The sequence below is a fragment of the Peromyscus californicus genome, unplaced genomic scaffold (genome assembly GCF_007827085.1).
Source record: "Peromyscus californicus insignis strain IS unplaced genomic scaffold, ASM782708v3 Scaffold_5__1_contigs__length_169319896, whole genome shotgun sequence".
Taxonomy (NCBI): Eukaryota; Metazoa; Chordata; class Mammalia; order Rodentia; family Cricetidae; genus Peromyscus; species Peromyscus californicus.
The window spans coordinates 89,008,173-89,032,609 of NW_026294573.1; the positions used below are offsets into that span (position 1 = coordinate 89,008,173).

Consider the following 24,437-nt stretch of genomic DNA (forward strand, 5'->3'; position numbering starts at 1 on the left):
ACATACCTTTTCTTAATGGGAAGCTTAAAACTGAAGCTTTTCTTAACCATTCTGATGTTTTTCTATGGATTCTATAGTACAGAGTTGGAAAAGTCTGTACCCAATCAACCCACCACAAATGAAATTCTTCAGGCCGTCTTGAAGGAGTGTTGCAAAGAGAATCTGAAATATAAGATTGTAGCAATCAGCTGTGCAGCTGATGTTTTGAAAGCCACCAAAGAAGACAGGTTCCAGGAGTTTTCTGACATTGTCATACCCCTCATCAAGAAGGTAATGGCTACCTATATCACCCTAGGTTTTCCTCTGTCCTGGTCATGTGTTTTTATTAGGACAGGTTTAGCAGTAAAGTGTCAGAAAATTCTGAAAATATTACGGCCTCAAATAAGATACAAGTTGTCTTACTTGATAGTTGGAAGCCCCTGAAGTCTTCAACGATCCCATTTATACATTATCCTCATGATCTATGGTTTATCTGGGTCTCAGGCAGATGACAGAGGAGATAAAGTTAGGGTAATAGTAAGCATATAACTAATAAGTAAGCATATTTCTCTCAAGAAAAGTTCTGGAAACAGAAACATAACACTTTGATTCATGTTCCATTGGCCAGCACTCTTAACCATATAGCCCCGTTTGGCAGCAGATGAGGCTGGGAAAGGTAATTTTTCATATGGGCACCCTTTTTCCACCTGTGGGAGGAGGAAGAGAGTACCTATATAGTGAACAGCTTCTGCCATAGTAAACTCTACCTTGCTACATGTGCAGATGCCAAGTAGTCATTTAGTATGAAGTCAAGGAGGAAGAGAATGTGTTATATAGTTCACCTTTGCATTGTCCTAGGGGAAATTTTGGTTGAAAAAAAATGACTGGCTTAGTTTGGAAACCAAAGTACTCATTTTTTAATAAAGTGGGCATCATAAGGAAAGAGGGATATAGTTGGTCTATTTGTTTTGGTTAGTTTTAAGACAGGCTCTTTTTATTATATAGTGATGGCTGTCCTGAAACTCACCATGTAGCTTTGTAAACCAGAATAGCCTTAAACAGAGATCCACCTGCCTTTGTCTCCTGACAAAGTATTAAAGTATTTATTTATTAATATTAAGTATTATTATATTATATTATATTATTATAATTATTATATTATAATTATTAATATTAATATTGGTATTAAAGGCATGTGCTCTCACGCCTGGCCTGATCTACTTATTTTTAAAGCATGAGATATTTTCTTGTGTTGCTCTTAATTCATATATTTGATTTCTTTCAGTAATAAGGCTGTTTTAGGTATTTCTGTGATAATGTATGGATTTTGGAGATTTGTATTTTAAGTGGATTATATTGCCTGCTAGCCGGTTGAATTACTTCTGGCTTCTTTACCAGTTTTTTAAGAGTTTGTGTTTGGAACATTGCCAAGTTCTTCCTATCTTTAATTCTCTTGATTCAAATACAAGTCTTATTAGGTTATACTCAATATAGTACATGTGCAGTATTTTTTCCACTCTCATTTACAAATTAAAGTATTTCTCAAGTTTATTAGAAATAAATATTCTCTTACTGCAAACAGAAGAACTCATGGTAGAAGACCAGCGTTTGGTTCTTGGTTAATATCTCCTGTTCTACACTCTGATTGTTTCAATAATATAACTGTAACTTGGAGGAAGGAAGTACTAGAATTTTCTTTTCTTTTCTTTGAAATGTCCTAGAACTCACTTGAAAGCATGGGAATCCGGAGCACCAAAGCTGAAGATGAAAATGATAAGGAAAGAGAGCTGCAGCTGGAGTCTTTGTTGGGTGCCTTTGAGAGCTTGGGCAAAGCATGGCCCAGGAATCCAGAAACTCAACGTAAGCACTGGAACACAGATTCGTAGAAGCACTGTAACTAGAAGTCACTTAGCAGGAACACAGATTTTTCTGCATGGCTTAGTAATAATCTTTATATAGTCTGAGTATTAATAGTGAGAATTATCCTATATCCATTTTACTCTTACATCAGCAAATACGTACATGGATCACTGTATTATTAGAGATACTATAAGAAAGTATCACAGGGGGCTGGAGAGAAAGTTTAGTGGTTTAGCACACTCAGTGGCTGCTCTTCCAGAGGACCCAATGAGTTTGATTTCCAGCACTCACATGTTGGCTCACAACAGTCTGTAACTCCTGTCCCAGGGCTTCCAAGGGTACCAGGCAGCCATGTGGTGCACAGATAGACATCTAGACAGAACACTTATACACAAAATAAATAAATAAAAGTAAAATATATCTTTAAAACAAAACTATCACAGACTGGATGGTTTAAAGAACAGATTTTTTTTTTTCCAGTTTTGATGGATAGAAGTCCAAGATCAAGTTGTTGGTAGGGTTGGCTTCTTCTGAGACTTCTCCACTTAGCTTGTGAATAGTTGCCTTTCCTATCTTCCCATGGCTTCCTTCTGTGTTGCTGTGTCCAGATCTCTTGTAAGGAGATTAGATTAGGATCATATGATTCCTTTAAATATTGTGTCGTTTTGTATAATACAAGAAGGTTGGGGGTTACAGTTGATTTTATAACAACCATGATGCATTTTATGTAGATATTTGACTATAAAATTAGTTTTGTTACTCTTATTTAGGTTCATAGTTTTTTTTTCTGAGAAGTCTACAATATTAGTAGAATTCCTTCCTTTCAAAATTGCTGGCCTTGCTATCAAGTCTTCAGTAAGCAAGCGATAGTTATTTTATTGAGAAACTCAGGGCAGAAATTTTCAGAACTAAACATATACTTACAAAGGATTAAATAGTAAGCTGTGATTATTGGTTCAAGTTATAGTTATAGCCCATTGACAAGGCCTTAAATTTAAGCAAATGCTTAATATTTTGTCTTATTCTGGGAACTACATTTTGTCCCAATGAACATCTCTGTATTAATTATTTGTATATGTTAACTCAGGTATAATATTTTCTTTGAGCCCATCATTCTTTGTGTAGCATGAGGAATTTCTCAAAAGAAACTATCCATTTGTGAGTGGTGTTATGAACTATAGTGGACGTCAGATTGCTTGATTAACTTGCTTAATAGCTAGATAAAGTTAAAGTAGGGAATTCCATAAGAAAGGTAACAATATAAATAAGACTTTAACACAAGACAGAGAGATGTACATTTGTTTACCAGTTTCTGAGCAGAGAGCCAAGCATTTTGTTTCAGAATATCAGTGTTGCATACTAGCTTCTCACATTTCACAGTATCAGCTGTAATTTCTGTTTTTTTGTGTCTCTTTGAAGTAGAGACACAAATCACAAACTGTTATGAAGTAATCAGGATAGAATTTTTACTCCTTATGTTTTATATTTAAACCTTATAAATTTTATAGTAGGTATCCAACTTATGGCTCATTGGCCACATTTGTCCCCAGGGTAGATAAGAATGTGGCCCAACATGTTGAAAATGATGTCATATTGCAGCATCAGAAGTTTGGAAAGCCCTGTTCTAAGCATTTAAAGCCAACTCCTATCAATTTTTCATTTTTTGTTGAGTTTATATTCCTATCTACTAGGATAATAGTAATTGTCTAATGATGGAGACACTTGTGATTGGGACTAGTTTATGATATAAGACTGATTGTTAATCAACTTGTAGCTGGCCGAGGACTCTAGAGGGCGCTCGAGGGTTCTTCTGCACTTTTTGGTTTCCTTAAGGGAATTTACAAGTGTGGCTAATCTGCGGCCTCTACTCTGTGGAAGACACAATGCCTCAACAGCAAACCATTAGGACAAACTCACGTGTGTGTGTGTGTGTGTGTGTGTGTAGGGGGCTCTGATCACGGAAATGTTTTTGGAAATTAGATAGAAAATCCTGCTAAGAGTTTGGAGAAAATTCCATGTCCTTTAAAGGCATTTATTGGCCCTCATATTCTTCCACTTTTGTCTTTCTTTTAATGCTGCATCTTCTTTTCTCTGTTCCTCCTTTGTCATCTTTCACCTTTGTACATATTTCCTCCTCTGTCCCTTCATCTTCCTCTCAGGCTGTTACCGTCAGGAGCTGTGCAAACTGATGTGTGAACGACTGAGACTCAGCACATGGAAAGTGCAGCTCGGTGTCCTCCAGTCGATGAACGCCTTTTTCCAGGGGTAATTTGCTTCATGATCCAGGTTTTTATTTTATTTCCCTATTGAATGGAAGTCTTAACATTTATACATTTTTATTGAAAATGGATTCTTTTCTCATACAATGTTATCCTGATTATAGATTGATTCCCCTCCGTCTACTCTCCCAGTGCCTTCCCACTTCCCTCCCCTCTGGATCCACTCCCTCTCTGTCTTTCATTAGAAAAGAGCAGGGTTTCTGAGAGAACAACCAAAAGTGACAGAGCAAAATCTATCATATCAGAGTTGTTCATGGCAGTCCAGCAGGAGGGGAAGAGTCCCAAGAGCAGGAGGCACAAGAGCCAGAGACCCACTCGGTCTCACAGTCAGGGGTCCCATAGATACTTAGCTAAGAGCTATAGTATAGACACAGAGACCTGGTGTAGACCATGTAGGCCGGGTGCTTGCTGCTTCAGTCTCTGTGAGCTCATATGTGCCTTGCTTAGTTGATTCAGAGGGCTTTGTCCTCCTGGTGTCCTTCATCTCTGGCTCTTACAGTCTTTTCACTTCTTCTTCTGAGGGATTCTCTGAGCTCCGAAGGAGGTGGTCTGATGTAGACTTCTCATTTAGACTCTCTCTCTACATAATGTCTGGCTGTGAGTCTCTGCATCTGTTCCCATCTGCTTCTGTCAAATCAGACAAGTTCTGTACTACCAATGCCCTAGTGTATTTTGCAAGCAGGACAGATTGCAGTAGGTCAAAGTTTAGTGGCTAGGTTGACATCCACGTTTCTCTTTTGGTAGACTGCAGAGTACCTTTCCACACCAAAGAGACTAGAACATAGGAGTGAAGGCTCCATGTAGACACCAGCTCAATGTCTCTATGCTCAATTAGTTGTGTGGGTGTTGTCCTGGGCAGTGGGGCCCCACTCTCTATAGAGAGCAACCCTTTGTCTTGGCAACAGCCTGAGTTGTTTGGAGATTTCCATGGCACCCACCTTGGCCAACAGCTCAGTTGAATGCAGCCCAGTCCCATAAGCCTCTCCTGGCTACAAGAGATGACCAGTTGAGACTCTTTATCCCCCAATACTAAGAGTCCTCATTAAGATTACCTTCATAGATTCCAGAAAGTTATCACTGCACTAGGTTTCCACACCACCCCGCAAATGCCCCTCAGTTCTAGCCGTCTCTCTCCGCCCTCTTCTCCCTCTATCCTATCTCCTCTGTACCTTGTTCCCTGCCCCCTCCCACCTGTCCCCAGTCTGCCTATAAAATCTACTTTCCCCTCCCAGGAAGATTCATACATCCCCCCTCAGACCCTTCCTCTTTACCTAGCCTCTCTGGATTATAGCTTGGTTATCATTTACTTAATAGCTAATATCAACATAGAAGTAATTACATACATACCATAGTTATCTTTCTGGGTATGGGTTACCTCACTCAGGATGATTTTTTTGTAGTTCCATCCACTTGCCTGCAAATTTCATGGTGTCATTTTTTAATAGTGCAATAATACTGCACTGTGTACATTTACACAGTCTTATTAATTTAGATACCACTAGTATATGAAGTAACATGATAAAGTGATATGTTCAGATAGAAGTTATGCTAGGAAAGTTTTAAAACTGTTCGTTATGAGTAATATTGTATATCACTTTCATGTTTATAGGTTAATGCTTTTGGAAGAAGAACATGCAGATCCTGAAGCTCTGGCTGAAATTCTTCTTGAAACTTGTAAATCAATTACTTATTCTTTAGGTGAGTGAGTAACTAGATCTTGAGTAGTTTTTTGTTGCTGTTGTTTATTTTGTTTTTGGTGCTGGTGCTGGTGGTCAGGCACAGTCCTTCATGTATGCTACTGGGCAGGCACCCTACCACTGAGCTACATCCTCACCCCTTTTTTGTTTTGAGTTAGGGTCTCTCTGCTACCTAGGTTGGGATTGAGTTTATGGCCTCAGTCACCCAGGTAGCTAGGATTATAGTTTGTGTCACTGTCTTAGTTATGATTTCTATTGCCGTGAAGAGACACCATGACCAAGGCAACTCTTTTAAAGGAAAACATTTAACTGGGGCTGGCTTACAGTTTCAGAGGTTCAGTCCATTATCATCATAGTGGGAAATGGCAGTGTGTTGGAGAAGTAGCTGCATCTTGATGCGCAGGCAGCAGAAGGAGACTGAGTGCCACACTGGGCTTAGCTTAAGCATATGAGACCTCATTGCCGGCCCCATAGTGATAAACTCTCTCTGACAAGGTCACACCTACTCCCAACAAGGCCACACCCACCAGTAGTGCTACTCCGTATGGGCGAAGCATTCAGACACTTAAGACTGTGGGGGACATTCCTGTTCAAACCACTGTAGTCATCACACTTTGCTAAAGTAACTCTGATTTTAAAACTAAGGAGCTGAGTCTCAGGATCTAGATTTCTGGAACAATTACTGACTGTTCTGTTTATATGCTTGCTATATGTCCCCTAACAAGGGTATTTTATCTGGAATTACAGTAGAATTTTAGGTTTGTACCTTTATGTTAGCATTAAATATTTATTTAAAAATAGTTTCCAGTTTTATAAAACAGCTGTTAAAATAGTTCAGTTAGTACCTGTATATACTTAATCAAGAGCCATTAGCTGTGGATAGGGAACACTGTGTTCCCTTTATCTTTGGGGCTTCTTTCTGTATGTATCTTTTTCCTGAGCACTTCAAAAGTATATTGATTATAACATGTACCTTTATTCTTAAATTCTTGAATGTATATTCCTTTTTATAATAACAGTATAGTTATCAAATATATACAATATTTCATGGATGCAGTATTCTTTTATCAATTTTTTCTTATTCATATTGTAAATCTTAAGTAATTGTTTTTGTAGGATCTCACATTCCCTTCAACTCTTCATTAAAATATAACCTAGGACCACATATTAAATATAATTGTCATAATTTTATAGTCTCTCTTTCCCTCTTTTTTCTTTTCTAGACAGGGTTTCTCTTTGTTGCCTTGGGTATTCTCAAAGTCACTCTCTAGTCCAGGCTGGCCTTGAACTCACAGAGATCCTCCTGCCTCTGCCTCCAGAGTGCTGGGATCAAAGGCGTGAACCACCACACCCTGTAGATGTATCCAACCTTCTTATTAAATAAGAAACACAGAACCAATGCAAAGAAGAAAGCCAAGAGGTCAGAGCTAAGAGCTAAAACCTTACCCTTCCTCCTGCGGTGGTCCTACCTCTCCGAACCAGAGCTACCCCTGTGTTAAAGTCTTTATATAGAGTTCCTGTCCTGCCTTCTCATTGGTTGTAAACCCAGCCACATGACCGCCTCCTCACAGCCTGTCTGTATAGGCCTCCAGGTTTTCCATGATTGGTATTAAGATTAAAGGCATGTGTATCCAATAATGGCTGTATCCCTGAACACACAGAGACTTACCCAGCTCTGCCTACCAAGTGCTGGAATTACAAGCGTACGCTACCACTGCCCTGGTTTCCTATGGCTTGCTAATAGCTCTGACCCCCGGGCAACTTTATTTATTAACATACAAATAACATTTTAATACAAATAAAATATCACCATATTTCCCCTTTTCTATTTTAATAAAAAGGAAAAAAAAGAAAAAACTTATAACTAATATAAGAAAAACTATATACAAAAGTACAATAACTATATACAATATATACAAGTAATAAATACCTAAACAATGTCTAGTCCATTTGTATTTGACAAATTCAGAGAAAATAATTTCATTATCTATCCTATTTTGGTAAGTCCAAAATGTATCCTAATTAATCTTCAACTATAACTAACTAACCTTCAACTCCCTCAGAGACCCAAGAAGGAAATAATATTAGCTAACACAAATAAAAACAGGAAGTGCATGCAAGCAACTTCCAAAAAATTTGTGAGTTGACAGAAACAGCCAGCTGTCTGGACAGTCACCTGAGGTTTCTCCGAAGTGCTGGGGCATCATCTTCAGCCTGTAGGCTTAGCATATCTGACAGACTCATTTGTGAAGTAGGATGTACACAAGGTCAACAGTTCAACCTCACATTGAGTGAGAGTAGTCCATGTACCAGAAACACCTGAATTCCACTAGTGTCATGTCATGATTCAGGATTTTAAATTCTGGAAATTGTTGATGGTTTTTTAATTCAGCTGTCCATGCTTCTTGGCTGTGTATATATGGCTTCATCTCAGCATCCTATTCTTCTCCATATCCCTCTATCAAATGCCAGTCTACTATTGAGAGGCGTGAGCTTAGTTACTCTTCAAGAATAACTGTTTCAGCTGCTGTTCCATTGCACATCAGAGGCCATCGGCCCACTGCCTGTTCAGCTGCCTTCGAAGAAAAGGGCACTGTACCTTTTCCGAATTGCGAAGGCCACTTCAGGGATGGTGCCATATTGTCCTGGCCTCTGAAGATGCCTTTTGATAAAGCCATAACCACACTTGTTTTGGCAAGAATCAGTAGTCCTTTGTTTCATGTCCTGTCTGTTCATTTTGTCAGCAGTTGATTCGAGGATACTTTGTTGTTCAGTGGCTAACTTTTGCCACAATGAAAGCTAACTCCATATACAGTTTCTTCAATGCCCATATTTTCTCTGAAGTAGATTGGTACTGCCAGGAGCTGACATGTCTCATAGTCATAACAAAAAAGAAATTTTCTAAGTTATTAAAACATTTTAAATGCCATATTCTGTAGATCTCTGAAGGGTTTGAAGATAACCTGTCTATCTAAAATATATCTACTCAGTCTTGAAAACATACCTAATATAACTACAAGTTCTATTATAATGTCTAACTACTAACTTTCATTTCTTTATATCCTAATAGTTGGTAATAACATTCAAGGATCAGAAAATTGCATTACATTGTTAGATGAATGGTACAATTAAAAAATATATATAACATTTTCTAACAATATCAATTTCAATATATATAATTTATATACAATATAAAACAATCCAATCCAATGTAAAGTATTTACATTTTTCTTTTCTTTCTTTTTTTTTTTTTAATAAGAACCTTAAATCTAATCTCCTTTGCTTAGCCTTTTTCCTAACCCTTGACAGCAACTTGTAACCAACCCCCCTAATCAATGAAAATTATCCCAGACCCAAAACCCATTAAAAGACCAAAAAAGGCCGGGCGGTGGTGGCGCACGCCTTTAATCCCAGCACTCGGGAGGCAGAGCCAGGCGGATCTCTGTGAGTTCGAGGCCAGCCTGGGCTACCAAGTGAGTTCCAGGAAAGGCGCAAAGCTACACAGAGAAACCCTGTCTCGAAAAACCAAAAAAAAAAAAAAAGAAAAGAAAAAAGACCAAAAAAAACCAACCGCCCCACACCACCTGTTTGGGAATGTGGGCGTCGTATTCTTGAAATTGCTTCCTGCTGGGTATGGGCGAAGGTATCTTTATCCTGAAAGAAAAATTTTAGGTTAATTGTCAAATTCTAGGAAAAGTAAATATATCCTTCGTTATCCAGTCTGTGTATAATGCCAAAATTCAGGGTTTATCTCAAATCCTTATTCAAGTAGTCTTTGAGACTGGATCATCTCAGCTAGCTCTCTCAAAATTGCTAAGCACTTTGTAGTTCAAAGCTGATCTGTAGATGATGTTTGTCAGCTTAGTGATGTTATTATTGTCCACGTGGAATTGTTGTTGTTGTGGGGCCCCATCTTCTTCCTGGAGACTTCAGTTGATGTTAGGCCTAACCGTGATTTCCTGCAAAAAACTGATAAGAGACTCGAACACAAAGACTATATATGCGACTTTTTAGAATTAGTTAGTACTCTATATGACCATTTATATCTTAACAAAGTTTAAAGTGTATATATATCTATATATATTGATCTTATAAATTTTGATATAAAATTCATACTTTAAGAAAAGTTTAAAGAATCAGAATAGAATCAAAGAGTTGAGATTCGTAATAGAATAGTCCCTAAATTAATTTGGCTTTTCTCCTGTCCCATAGCAGAAGATGGCTCTTTTCTTCTGGCATGATACAGGGAGTTTGCATTTTCCTTTTAACAACATGCTTGAGTTTAAAGAAGGAGAGAGCCATTCTCCAACTCCAAAGTCAGCTTTAAATTTTAATTGAACTGGGACTATTAGAAGTTAAATAATGTTAAATCTTTAAAGAAAAGCAGAAACAAACATTTAGGAAGACATAAAATTTTTTTAGATAACATACTCATATGCCATTTCACTCTGTTTCTTAGGATAGATGATTTGTCCCTTTTCTTCAGTTGTCTCATTTGTCCAGTGTTCTTCAAATTCCTTAACCTTCATTCTCCTAAAAGACAAAAACAAAAGCCTTTCCCCAAGGTTTTTTGGGGATGTTCCTTTTTGACAAGTTATCTGATTAAATGAAAAGGCATGTGTTACTGGTGTAAGTTAGTTTAAATTGGATGTTTACGATAGTTGATGAACTATCACCTCCTCTAATTAAGAGGTCTCTCTTGTTCAAATCGAACCTTTATCAATTTTGATGGTACCCACAGCTTATCTTCTCCTGTAGAAATAAAAGCAAAACCTCGTCCCCAATGTAACACATATCCTGGTTTCCATTCTGAGGTCAGCACATCCTTAAAGTATATAGGTTGATTTAATTCTGTAGTTTTTTCTATTATCCAATGTCTCTCTGCAGCTGTTGTTCCTTTCTCATTGGCATTGAGAAAATTCAAAGTTAATAGAGCATTATGTAGTCTATTTCTGGGGGTTTTTGTTACTCCTTTTTGTTTATTTAGCATATCCTTTAGAGTTCTGTTTGATCTTTCTATAACTGCTTGACCTGTAGGATTATGTGGTATACCTGTAACATGGTTTATATTATAATAAGCAAAAAACTGTTTCATTTTAACAGAGACATATGATGGAGCATTATCAGTTTTGATTTGTGCAGGTATACCCATAATGGCCATAACTTCTAGCAAATGAGTGATTACAGAATCAGCTTTTTCAGAACTCAAAGCAGTTGCCCATTGAAATCCTGAATAAGTATCGATAGTGTGGTGTACATATTTCAGTTTTCCAAATTCTGCAAAGTGAAACATGTCCATCTGCCAGATTTCATTCCTCTGAGTACCCTTTGGGTTACATCCTGCGGGTAATGGTGTTTGATTGTAGAAGGAACAAGTAGGACATTTCTTTACTATTTCTTTGGCTTGTTGCCAGGTTATGGAAAAATCCTTTTTTAAACCTTTACTATTTACATGATGTTTTTTATGAAATTCTGAGGCCTCCAGCACATTTCCTATCAATAATTTATCAATCTCATCATTGCCTTGTGCTAGAGGGCCTGGCAGACCAGTATGGGATCGGATGTGAGTTATATATAAAGGATGACTCCTTTTTCTGATTGTATCTTGTAATTGAATAAATAATGAAGTTAATTCTGAAGCATCGTGGATAAATTCTGCAGTCTCAATATGTAATACTACTCTTTCAGCATACTGAGAGTCAGTTACTATATTGAGAGGTTCTGAAAAACCTATTAATACCAACAGAATAGCATACAATTCTGATTTTTGAACTGAATTATAAGGACTTTGAACCACTTTACTTAAATTTTCTGATTTGTAACCTGCCTTTCCTTGTTTGTTGGCATCTGTATAAAATGTATGAACTCCAGATATGGGTTTTTTCCTCACAATTCGAGGCAAGATCCAATCAGTTCTCTTTATAAGATCAATTCTATTGCTTTTGGGATATTTGCTGTTAATTTCTCCAAAAAAATTACTACAAGCTTTTTGCCAAGCTTCATTTTCTATCCATAATTTTTCAATGTCCTCCTTAGTTAAAGGTACGACAATTTCTGCTGGGTCTATTCCTGCTAATTGACGAAGTCTCAATTTTCCTTTCCAAATCAAGTCAGAGATTTTTTCCACATAAGTTTTTAATTTTTTATTTGGTTTATTTGGTAAAAATATCCATTCCAATATAATATCTTCCCTTTGCATTAATATTCCTGTTGGGGAATGCCTAGAAGGTAAAATAACCAAAATGCAATCCAGCTTTGGATCAATACGATCTACGTGCCCTTCATGTACTTTCTTTTCTACCAAGGCCAATTCTTTCTCAGCTTCAGGTGATAATTCTCTTGGACTATTTAAGTCCTTATCACCTTCTAAGGTTTTAAACAAATTATTCAGTTCATCATTTTTTACCCCAACAATAGTTCTTAGATGAGAAATGTCTCCAAATAATCTTTGAAAGTCATTAAGAGTCTGTAGTCGATCTCTCCTAATTTGCACTTTTTGAGGTCTAATTTTTTGAAGTTCTATTTTATATCCTAAATAATTAATAGAATCTCCTCTTTGTACCTTTTCTGAAGCAATTTGTAATCCCCAGCAAGGCAAAATTTTCTTTACTTTTTCAAACATTCTTTCTAAAGTATCTGCATTTGAATCAGCTAATAAAATGTCATCCATATAATGATAAATTATAGATTTAGGAAATTTTTTACGTACCACTTCTAATGGCTGTTTTACAAAATATTGGCACAAAGTTGGGCTATTCAACATTCCCTGTGGGAGAACCCTCCATTGAAATCTTTTAACCGGTTGAGAATTATTATAAGTAGGCACTGTGAAAGCAAATCTTTCTCTGTCTTTTTCTTGTAAGGGTATTGAAAAGAAACGGTCTTTTAAATCAATAACTATGAGAGGCCATCCTTTTGGTAACAGAGTAGGCAAAGGAATTCCAGATTGTAAAGAGCCCATTGGCTGAATTACTTTGTTAATTGCTCTAAGGTCTGTTACCATTCTCCATTTACCAGATTTTTTTTTTTATAACAAATACAGGAGAATTCCAAGGGCTGGTTGATTCTTCAATATGATGAGCATTTAACTCTTCTTCCACCAGCTCTTGTAAAGCCTGGAGTTTCTCTGTTGTTAAAGGCCATTGCTGAACCCATACAGGCTTATCTGTTGACCATTTTAAAGGTAGAGCTGTTAGTGTTTTTGGAAGATTATCAGTTGTTGTGCCCTGTTCTTGTATGACATGGATGGCTGGTGAGCACTCATTAGAATAATACCTTTTAATATTTCTCTCAGAAACATGTACTAATTTATGATTTGTTTCTGAGATTGGAGGGATATTAATCTGAGTATTCCATTGTTGTAACAAGTCTCGACCCCACAGGTTCATAGCTATGTTAGCCATATATGGTTTTAATTTTCCTTTCTGTCCTTCTGGACCTATACATTCAAGCCATCTTGCACTTTGTTTCACTCTAGATAATGTCCCAATTCCTAAGAGTTGAATGTTTACCTCCTGAAGAGGCCAAGTTGGATGCCAAAATTCTGGTGCAATTATGGTAGTGTCAGCACCTGTGTCTACCAAACCAGACAACAAAACACCATTTATTTTTATTGTTAGTTTTGGTCTTTGTTCATTAATAGAAGTTTGCCAAAAAATTTTCTTTATGTTTTTTCCTGTATTTCCTATTTTCTCTGTTTCATCATCTCGACTAACATGATTTATTCCAATAGACATTTGGTTATTTAGTTGCTTTGAGTAGGGGTTTCCTCTACAACTGCAGGAAAGGTTTGAACTGGATTTACTGTGGGGGCCTGCCTGAGGCCCCTCTGGGACTTTCCCGAAGCTCGAGGCAGAGGGTTACCCTGTCTGTCCCTTGTTGATCTACATTCGTTGGTCCAGTGTTTTCCCTTACCACACCTTCTGCATACTCCAGAAGGAAGGGGCATTCTGTTGCCAGTGTTCCTTGAATAAACATTATTTCTAGGAATGACCTGTTTACAATCCCTTTTCAAATGTCCTTGCTTTCCACATCCAAAACATCTAACATTGCTCAAACCTTTTGAAATTGCTTTTCCTACCCACATATCATCATGGTCATAAGCCTCTACATTAACTGTATGTCTAATCCAATCTTCCAAAGGTGCAGATCTTGCCTTTAACGGCCTGATTATTCTTTTGCACGCTGCATTTGCATTCTCAAAGGCTAAAGATTCAATTATTATCTGACTAGCCTGTGAATTCGGGACCATTTTTTGTACTGCTGAAGTCAATCTTTGTAAGAAATCTGTGAAAGATTCTTTGGGGCCCTGTATAACCTTTGTAAATGACTCAGTCTTTTTTCCTGGTTCTTCAACTCTGTCCCATGCATTCAAAGCTGCCGTTCGACATAGAACTAGGGTTTGGACATCATATGAACATTGTGTTTGTACTGAAGCATATTGGCCTTCTCCAATAAGCTGATCCTGGCAGACTTGTATTCCGCTATCCCTCCATTGTCTTTCTATGTTTTTAGCCTCATTACTGAACCACATTTTCCACTGGAGATTTTGTCCAGGTTCAAGAACAGCCTGTGCCAATTCCCGCCAGTCCTTTGGTAGAATCTTATTACAAGTTGACCAGGTGTTTAACATTTGCTTTACATATGGGGAGTGCATGCCATAAGATGCTATTGCCTCCTTAAATCTTCGTAAGTCTAACATTTCAACTGGAACCCGAGTATTTTGTTCATTCTCTTCATCAGGTAGCTGCTGTACGGCTACTGGATAAATTAAGGGTGATTGTGTGAAAACTGGCTTTCTTTCTGTAACCTTATGATCCAATTTTGAAACAACTTCACTATTTATTTCTTCTGTCTGAATTTGAATTTCTCTATAATTCATTTTTACCGGTTTAACAAGTTTTTCTAAGACTGTTATCCTGGCACTTAAGTTGACGATCTTTTTAAATAGTAAAATGAGGATAAGAAAAGTAATAAACTGAATAATTCATTCAATATTAATCTTTTCATATAGTTGTTCCATTGTCAGAGTGCCTAAAATTTCAAACAAAGCCCAATTTTCTTCCAATGTACACATAAAGCCCATTTTTTTTAATGTAGAAAAAAATTCTCTTTTAAATAGATATGTTAATTGACTTACCAAGTCTGGGTAGAACAGTAGAATCCCAGGGAATTTCACAGCCACCTGGTGTTCGAGGTGTGAATCCAGTGAGAGAGAGAGAGAGAGAGAGAGAGAGAGAGAGAGAGAGAGAGAGAGAGAGAGAGAAGCGTAGCCGCTTGAGCCGAGTCAAGCCTTGGCTTTACAGGCAGGGGCCCTGTTCGGCAGGGCAGGCCTGAGTTGTTTGTAGCAGTTGCAAGTAGCTCCAGCTGCGGGTCAGTCAGGCCTGGGCCCAAGCTAGGCAGCCGGGCCGCCCAGGCCGAAAACCGGACCTGCCGCGAAGCCAAGCCAAGTGGTTTTTAATGAATTCTTGTCATGTTGGGCGCCAAATGTAGATGTATCCAACCTTCTTATTAAATAAGAAACACAGAACCAATGCAAAGAAGAAAACCAAGAGGTCAGAGCTAAGAGCTAAAACCTTACCCTTCCTCCTGCGGTGGTCCTACCTCTCCGAACCAGAGCTACCCCTGTGTTAAAGTCTTTATATAGAGTTCCTGTCCTGCCTTCTCATTGGCTGTAAACCCAACCACATGACCGCCTCCTCACAGCCTGTCTGTATAGGCCTCCAGGTTTTCCATGATTGGTATTAAGATTAAAGGCATGTGTATCCAATAATGGCTGTATCCCTGAACACACAGAGACTTACCCAGCTCTGCCTACCAAGTGCTGGAATTACAAGCGTACGCTACCACTGCCCTGGTTTCCTATGGCTTGCTAATAGCTCTGACCCCCGGGCAACTTTATTTATTAACATACAAATAACATTTTAATACAAATAAAATATCACCATCAGCCTTTGGTCTTTTTTAAACTGGTACCCTCCTTCAGCCTTTCTTTCTCCTATAGTATATTCGTGAGTTTGAAGGATAAAGCCTTTTCCTCTCTCCTCTGGAAAAAAATAATAGTTCTCATTTGCTGTTCATTTGGCATTTCCTCAGGCTTGGATCTAGCTTATGAATTCTGATGTTAATAATGTTTTTCCTCACATCAAGAGGCATGCAGTGTCCACAGCTTTCCTGATTTTTCAATGTTAATTCTGTTTACCTAATCAAGGTACTACGGGTTTTCTCTCTAGTATCGTTCTTATTTTTCCTCATAGTGCTTGAGAACATACTTTAGGATCATTCAAATAATCTCCTCTTCAAAACTGCATCTATTAAACAGTTTGTGAGAAGACAACATAAGACCATGTAAATGTACTTCTCTTCAAAGTTTATTCTTTAGATTTTGCATACATTGATGATTCTTCTCTGAGCCAGTTTTTTTCTATGATGATTTTTTTTCAACTCTCTAGCCCTTTCTCCACATTAACTATTTGGTAGTTGGCATTTTATTTTGAACAAGATTCTTCTCTTCTTCCTATTTATTTATGCATCATTAACTGGTATTGATTCATACCCCCCCAACAACCTCTCAATGTTTTATAATTAATTATTTTTAGAATTTATCTTTAATTATGTGTATGTTCAAATGAGTACTAGTATCCACAGAGGCCAGAGGTGTTAGGTTCTCATGAAACTGAAGTTACAGGCTATTGTGAGCTGCCAATGTGTGTGCTGGGGCTTGAACTCTGGGCCTCAGGATTACACGCTGCTGAGCCATCTCTCCAGCCCCTGATTGTTTTCATTAATTAATTGGTTACTTAATTGTTCTAAATATGGCTAATGGAAGTCCCTTCAAGCTGATTCCCTGTCCTTTTGGTGGGTCACTATCATTTTTTTGCAGTACTTCACTGCCCTGGACTTGGATGCATATTAATTTTGGTTAGACATTGTGGAGATATATTGTTTTTAATCTAAGAAATAAAACTTGCCTGAAGATCAGAGGACAGAACCAGCCAGACAGTTAGCCACAGAGGCCAGGCAGTGGTGGCACACACCTTTAATCCTAGCACTCGGGGCAGAGATCCGTCTGGATCTCTGTGTGTTCAAAGCCACCCTGGACTACATGAGATTAATCCAGTCTAAAAGAGAAACAGAGCCAGGCAGTGGTGGCATACACCTTTAATCCCCGTATTTGAGAGTCACACGCCTTTAATCCCAGCACTAGGAAAGTTGAGACAGGAAGTGATGGGGTGGGTAGAAAAAGGAATATAAGGCAGGAGGAGACAGGAATTCGGTGCCCTTTCGCTGAGGACTCCGGGGCGTTCAGTCTGAGGATTCGTGGAGATAGGATGCTCTCTTTCAGGCTAAGAAGTTGGTGAGGTAAGAAGTAGTGGCTGTTTCTTGCTCTGCTTCTCTGATTTTTCAGCTTTCATCTTGATATCTATCTGACTCTGGGTTTTTATTATAAGACCATTTAGGATTCGTGCAACAAGACATTTTCTCCAAAAACTTAATGCCTTTTGTGAAACAGTATGTATCAACAAAGCTTGTTTTATTTTTAATTCTTAGAAGTAACATGCTGTTGTGGATATAGAGCTGGAAGCTAACAGAATTGTCTTTTCAGGTTTCTAGGTGTTCCTAGATGATGTTCTTTGGTAAAATGAGGATCATACAAATTAAAGACCTGTCTTATGTATGACATGATGACTGTGTGTTTGGGATAGTGTCTTTTGATCTCCTTCATCTAAGATGGGTCTTTAAATATTACCACGGTCTACAGTTCTTCAAAATAATGAATGTGGATATATAGCATAATTTAAGTATTTGATAATAATTAGCAAATAGAAGTTTACTTCAAAAATGAATCTACAGAGTTTTAACTTTTTGTGTTTCAGAAACATTAATCTTGGGAGCTCTGTCTTTAAAACATACTTATGAATTAAATGTTTTTCTTCTTAGAAAATAAGACCTACTCATCTGTGAGAACAGAAGCTTTATCTGTGGTAGAATTACTGCTTAAAAAACTTGAAGGTGAGTTGTTCTGATTAGAGCACCAAAAATCTAGGATATTTCATGGCATACACTTTAGAAATTTTTTATTTCTGTTTTTACTGATGGTATAAATACACATTAATGTATGTGCACATACAAGTAGACTATACAGAACTAAAGTCAAGAAATTTTAAAGATTTCAGTTTTGTTCTCTATGTTCATATATTTCTAATGAATTATTAAGCTATAGTTATCTTGAAGTAATTGAAGTAATTAAGTTTTGTTTCCATCATGAACTCTTGCGAATCTTAGTTAATCTCAAGAAGTGGTTATGGACAGAGCAGAGCTTGTGGTGTGCATGTAAATAACAGGACACAGGAAGAGCTGCAGGCTGTTTGATCCAAGACCCACTTGAGTCACATATTCCCAAAAGCATGTTTTAGTCCTTCATTTCTTTCTCTTTCTCCTTTAAGAAACCTGTAGATTCTGTGTTGTGCCAATGGTAGAAGAAAAACAGCTTCTCTCCCCCTCCCCCATGCTATAGAACTGTCTCTGGTTTCAAAGAGAGACCCATTTTCCCTTCTTCCTTCACTTCCTTCTCTTTTGGCTGTTCTCCTAGTCCATGAGTTAATGTGCAGAAATGAAACCGTTTTCACCACAGCCTTGTGAACTTGGCGTTTGTACTTCCCCTCTTTTTTTCTTAGCAGCATATCCTAGGTCTCTGCAAAATGGGCCCTGTAGACTCAGTGATACTAAGTATTGCATGGTGTACTTTTTTTTCTTAAAATAAAAAGGCGTAGGCACTTAGCCATATGGTTGAATTCCCATTTTTCCAGGTAGATACTAATATGGTCTAGATAACAAAAGTGAGGTAAAATAACTTGCTTGAAGCTGGACATGGTGGTATAGGCCTGTAATCCCAGCCTTGAGAGGTGAGACAAGAGGATCGGGAATCTAAGGCCAGCTTGAGCTACAGGAGACCCTGATATGACAATAATTACTTGCTTGAAGTCACATCACTAGAAAGTGACAGAGCATTATAAATGGAGTTACGATTTGCTGTGCTTTCTTATTTTTTAAAAATTTCAGTACTTACTTGGCTCTCCAGGGCTTTCTGTTAAGAAAGGAGTAATAAAGTGTTATCTACTTAAACTGTAAAATTATGAAACTTATCCATTTTTTGGCATGTAAATTACTAAATAGCCTCTGTTGTGGCTGAGATGCCTGTTTTGCTCCTGTGCTTGGATGCGTCATTCTTCCCACTCGGCTGTAGTGTAGCTCATCTCCCTGGGTCTCAGTCACACTGCGGAAGGAAGGGGTGAAGCTCCCCGACGTGCTCTCAGGCTGTTGGCGGGGTGGGTTTGAGACCCCTCTCCAGCCTGTGACTGTTCCGTGCTGTTCTCTTTATTAGAGAGTGGCTGTCTCATTGCTTGGGGGATAGGATGTATGGAAGAAAGGGTTAGGGGTTTTTTTTCTTTTTTCTCCTTGCTTGTTCTATAATGATTTTCTTTCTTTTTTTTCTTTTCATTCAGAAGCTAAACAGTGGGAAAGTTTGACAGCAGAATGCAGAAGACTCTTGGTTGAGTCTTTAGCTACTATGGAGACAGACAATAGACCCGAACTGCAGGAGAAAGCCTCAGTATTGAAGAAAACACTTGAAAGTCTGGAATGAGTGAGAATGGGAGGAAAGAAACAAGTGCCATGTTCTTTTGGGATTGGAAGTTTGGAAATGGTGGTGTTCTTTAAAAAACAAGTGGGGGGAGTAAAGATTACTCTGTAGCATGCATCATTCCTTGGCTGAAATAAAAAAAAAAAAAAGCCTTAAATTTTGCTTCTTACTAGCTTTATTTTACTTGTCTTTAAAGTATGTGGGCTAAGTGTGCTTAGTAGAACTTGGGTATTCAAAAGGTAGTTGTAAATAAGTCTGCCAGCCATTGTTGCTAAAAGAACTGAAACTATTATAAATGGAATACAGGGCAAAGCTGGATTAAAATCTTTGAACTACATCCAAGCTAAAGTTATTGCAGGAAGGGATCCTGTAAGTCACTTGATTTATAATCCACTTGCATACCCAAAGTAATAGGGTTGGGGATGACAGCTTCCTTCCTGAGGGCAGAGTCAAGGCCATACCCAGAGTTTAATGTCCTGTCCTAGATACTTTTCTCAACCTGCTACAAAACCAGTGTTACCTTGCCATACCCTAGAAATTCCCAAAGGGAGGTACATTTAGGGTCTCATACAACAGTTCTTATACCAGAGCTAAACTGACTCTTTATCACTGGGTTCTTGACAGTCAGATGCTGCACATTTCCTGTGTATAGGTAGTCAATTTTTAGGAAATGGTTGTTCAGCATGCTTACAGGTTGAGAATAATTGGGATTCCATAAAATTCTGATTGAAGTCTTTTCACTAGAAGATGAAAATAGATGGGAACAAGATTGTTCTTCTATCTGTATCTGTGATTATGTATTTTTTTAAAATCTAAACAACAGTAAAAGTTAGAGACTGCCTTGGTTTAGACCACTTAAAATCTCAAAACTGTAACGGTAACAACATTTTCTACTACTTACTGTCATGTGTACAGTGTGACGTGGTAGGATAGATGGAAAGCCTTTTATTTGACTGTCTAGGGATTTCTCTTTCTTAAATGCCCTTTCTCAAATTAGCATGATACCACTTCAGGAGAACTGCTGTTGCCGGGGTCCTCCCCTGCTTTCTGCTGCTCCTGCACCTGCTAAAGGGTGCAAAGTTGGTTTAACTTAAAGGTTTATGGTAAGCTAAAAACTCTAGCTTGTCTTGGGTTCTGGAGCACAAAATGAATTTATACATTTGGTACTGTCCCCTTAATGACATCAACACCTGGAATCTCTGTGTTCGATATTTTTGGTGGAAACTCAATGTTTATTAGTTTGGTATTCTCCAGACCAGTGTATTTAAAATATTTTTAACTGTGACTCACAATAAAAATAACCTTTTACATCATGACCCAGAATGTGTGTGTGTGTGTGTGTGTGTGTGTGTGTGTGTGTGTGTGTGTATGTATGTGTGTGTGTGTGTGTGTGTGTTATGTATGTATGTTTGAATGTAAAATCTTTAACTGAAATAAATATTTCTTGAAGAAATAGTTAAGTTTGATATATTTTCATCTCTCTGTGTGTCTCTTGTTGTAAATGTTCTTCAGACTCACTACATTTGTTTCCTAATTCACAACTAGGTTGCTATTCACGTTTGAACAATGCTGTCATTGATCGTACCTGAACTACTTTGTTTGGGAATGTTTCTGAATGAAAACTGTTTACAACTAAAATATTCAGTGCTCAGTATCATCTTTGCTGATACTGTACTGTACTAGTGAGTTTGCAGAACATCGTGAATTTTAAGGAATCTAATGTGGAATTGCATTTAAGAAAGACTTTTGCTGTAGAGAAAAAACAAATGGCTTCAGATGTTCTTCAGAAAGCTGTGGCCTCTCAGGTCTTGGTGTTTGGGGATCAGCACTGAATGACTAAGGACCTATCTGACTTTCATTTGTAGTACCCAGGGTACTTCCTTGGCAAGAATACAATGCAGGTCAGGTGTGTTGAAGGTGAGAGTGTAAGGGCAAGAATGACATACTTGGTCTGTAGCAAACATTGAAACCTCATCAAATTTTATGCTTTTAAAGCTTTTTGTTATTTAATATTGGGGATTTCCCTTGGTGCTGAGAGTGGTGCTAAGACACCTGAACCTTAGTGCTATTGAACTGCATTTCCTTTACTTTCTTGAGCACATTTCTAATTTATATACTTAATGCCTTCATGTTTGCTAGTCAAATTATTTTCACAGCTAGTAATATTGTTACTGTTTCAAATGTAGTTTGTAGTTGGTATACATATGTTTACTTTCAAAGGTTAATAACCAGGATTTTGTAATTGTGAAATGTTGGGACTGGTGAACAGGCGATAAAAGTACCTGTACATTCATTCATAGATCATCAGTCTTTGTTTGCAAAAGCAATCTTGAACAGGTTTGGTTTTTCTCTATATAGTTACTTCTATTTGCCACACAGATAACTAATTTGTAAAACCTGTTTCCTATTCCTGCCATTAGTTCACTAACTATATCTTTATTGATATGTGAAAAGGAGATGTTTGAAATGTGGCAGTTGGATTAAACATGAAAATGGGCTACGGTTTTGGTAGTCAAAAGCAGCTGTTTCATTGAATGTTTGTGCCCAATTTACAGTTCCTGGGGGATCTTGTCTATAACATAGTCCACCTTTATAAGGGGACTACCAAATCCCCATTGCTTTGCCCTTCCTTTTTAAAAACTCATGTATTATTAACAAGAAAAAGAATAAAAATATGACCTCACTGGTTGGTGTTCTATCAGCAGTTGTGCTGTGTGAACACTGCCTGCCCTTGGGAACATTTCTACCTGCTGCTGTCACAGTATATTCATGCTGCTTGTTAAGTTCAGGGAGTTATTTTGACATTGGCACTACTGAACTGTGCAATCTGTCATTAAATGGATGTATATGTAACAGATTTTTGTATTTTATATGCAACTTCTTCATAGATCTGCAATATGTACTTAGCTGCCTAAGCATGAAATAGACTTACTTGAAAGGAAAACTTCACCTATACCCCAAAGATATTAAATGGTAAATAAAAGCTGCATGACTTGGTGTTTTGAAGTAGTGCTTTTAGTTTTTACTAGTTCTGTTGGAAAGTAATCTGACTGCTAACACTTTGATTAGTTGTTCTTTAGGAAGGAAGGGAGGGAGGGAGGAGAGAGGCCTTACTGCCTGGCATCTTCTCAGCTATGTAATTAATATAAATTTCTGATTTAAGTATCTGGGAGTTCCAAGACATCATGAACTGCTGCTGCCACATACTTGGAAGAAACTTGGTTCCATGATAGAATTTTCTGATAAAAGTGACTTTATGTGAGCATGTAGAAACAGAAGGCAGCTGGGATTAAAGCAGTTGCTTACTCCCAGGTGAGCGCTTACCTGCCTGGGCTGTTACAAAGCCTTTAGTAGTTTTGTCATAGTCACTTCAAATTGAGAAAGAATGTTGCAAAACATGGAAATAACCAATCTTTCAAATGATGTTTATGGAAAGATTCAGTAGTTTCTTTACCTTTAAAAATGGTATTGTGGGGGTAAGATGGTAGATGAAATGTTTCTCCAGATGACTCTTCATGAGAAGAGTCAATAGTAAAGGAGAAGCTAGGATGTTCTGAGGAAAGGAAGATGATCATCAGGAATAATGACAGATGGAAAGCATGGGAAATCTGGAATGTGGTGAAGAAAATAAACAGCTCACAACTCCAGCCCTGACTCCCTTGCCTGGGAGGGGGACCTGAAGTCACAACTAGATGGTAAGTCAGGCAGCCCTAATCATGGGAGATTGACAGCCCTGTAGGAGATGCCCATAGTCGTTTGAAGACCTTCAGTACAGTCTGACAGTGACTCCTGCACTGCAGGCTAGCTAAGAGAAGAAATCCATTTATGTATTGTTCTTTACATCTCAGATTGCTATGTAGCCAGGCACCTTTACCTTGAGAGGGAGCCTATTTGAGATAGAGTGACTTTTGGTTCTGGTGGATGACTAGGGTTCCACAGCCTTTTCCCTACCACAAGATAATTGAGAGCTAGGTAAGGTAATCCCAGCAAAGAACCATCAGGGAGTATTTAGAACACTTAAATTGGGAGATCCAGAGAAAGTGAATAAACATTTAGACACGTGAGCTGTCAAAAATCAACTGTAGGGTAAAAACAAACCAACCAGTGAAATTGAAGTGATAATAGAGTCCTGACAAACAATGGCCCAGGACTAGATGGATTAACAACTTAATTGTGCCAACACTCAAACTGTTCCATAAAAATTGAAAAGGAATGTGTTCCTACTGATTCTATAAATCTGGTATTGCTTTGATAGCAAAATCAGTAATGAACACAAGAAAAACTTAGGCAGTTTTCTTAATAGTGATGCAAAGATTCTTAATACTGTAAATCAAATCTAACAACACATAATTAAGATCATATACCAACATGTTGGTTTCATCTCAGTATGTAAAGGTGATACATTAAGGGCAAATCAATAAATAGAATATAGCATATAAGTAAAATACAAAAATCACATGTCACTAGATGAAGAAAATGCTTTTGACAAAATCCAACATCTCTTCATAATAAAAGCCTCAAAGAAACTAAGAATAGAAGGATTTGTACCTTAATGTAATAAAGGCTATGTATACAAAGTCATGTAGCTGACAGTATACAAAATGGGAAGTGCCGAAAACATCTCTAAAAATCAGGGATGACACAGTGTGCCCCACCACTATAATACTTGAGTTCTTGGCCACAGCCTTAGGCAGGGGAAAGGAGTAAAAGTATACAAGTCGGAAAGGAAGATGTAGATGATATTACTACTGGGGAAATTGTGTTGCTTCAGGAATCTTAAAGAACTAAGAACAGTTTCGGAAAAGTCCCAGGACAATTTTAATAGAGTTTAAGAGAAAAATCTCAGGGCAGGAAAGTAAATCTCTGGAGCTTTCAGGAGGAGGAAAATGAAGAAAAGACAAAGATCTTTTTGAGTTAAGCAAACTGGGCAAAAAGTAGTCACGTGCAAATTGGCGGGTGTGGGGAGGGGTAGGTTAGATA

At 37.8% G+C, this 24,437-nt stretch overlaps 1 protein-coding gene across 4 annotated transcripts in view; it reads left to right on the forward strand.

The window, feature by feature from the left end:
• The window catches only part of Ecpas (Ecm29 proteasome adaptor and scaffold), a 132,934-nt gene extending 110,480 nt beyond the window's left edge, over nt 1-22,454 (forward strand). For all 4 annotated transcript variants that reach the window (XM_052718417.1, XM_052718416.1, XM_052718414.1 and 1 more), the window contains 6 exons: nt 78-270; nt 1,701-1,839; nt 3,999-4,104; nt 5,728-5,816; nt 17,756-17,827; nt 19,321-22,454. In XM_052718417.1, the coding sequence (XP_052574377.1) occupies nt 78-270; nt 1,701-1,839; nt 3,999-4,104; nt 5,728-5,816; nt 17,756-17,827; nt 19,321-19,460 (739 nt within the window). In that variant the 3' untranslated portion in view covers nt 19,461-22,454. The remainder of the gene's footprint in view (nt 1-77; nt 271-1,700; nt 1,840-3,998; nt 4,105-5,727; nt 5,817-17,755; nt 17,828-19,320) is intronic.
• The last annotated feature ends 1,983 nt before the right edge of the window (nt 22,455-24,437 follow it).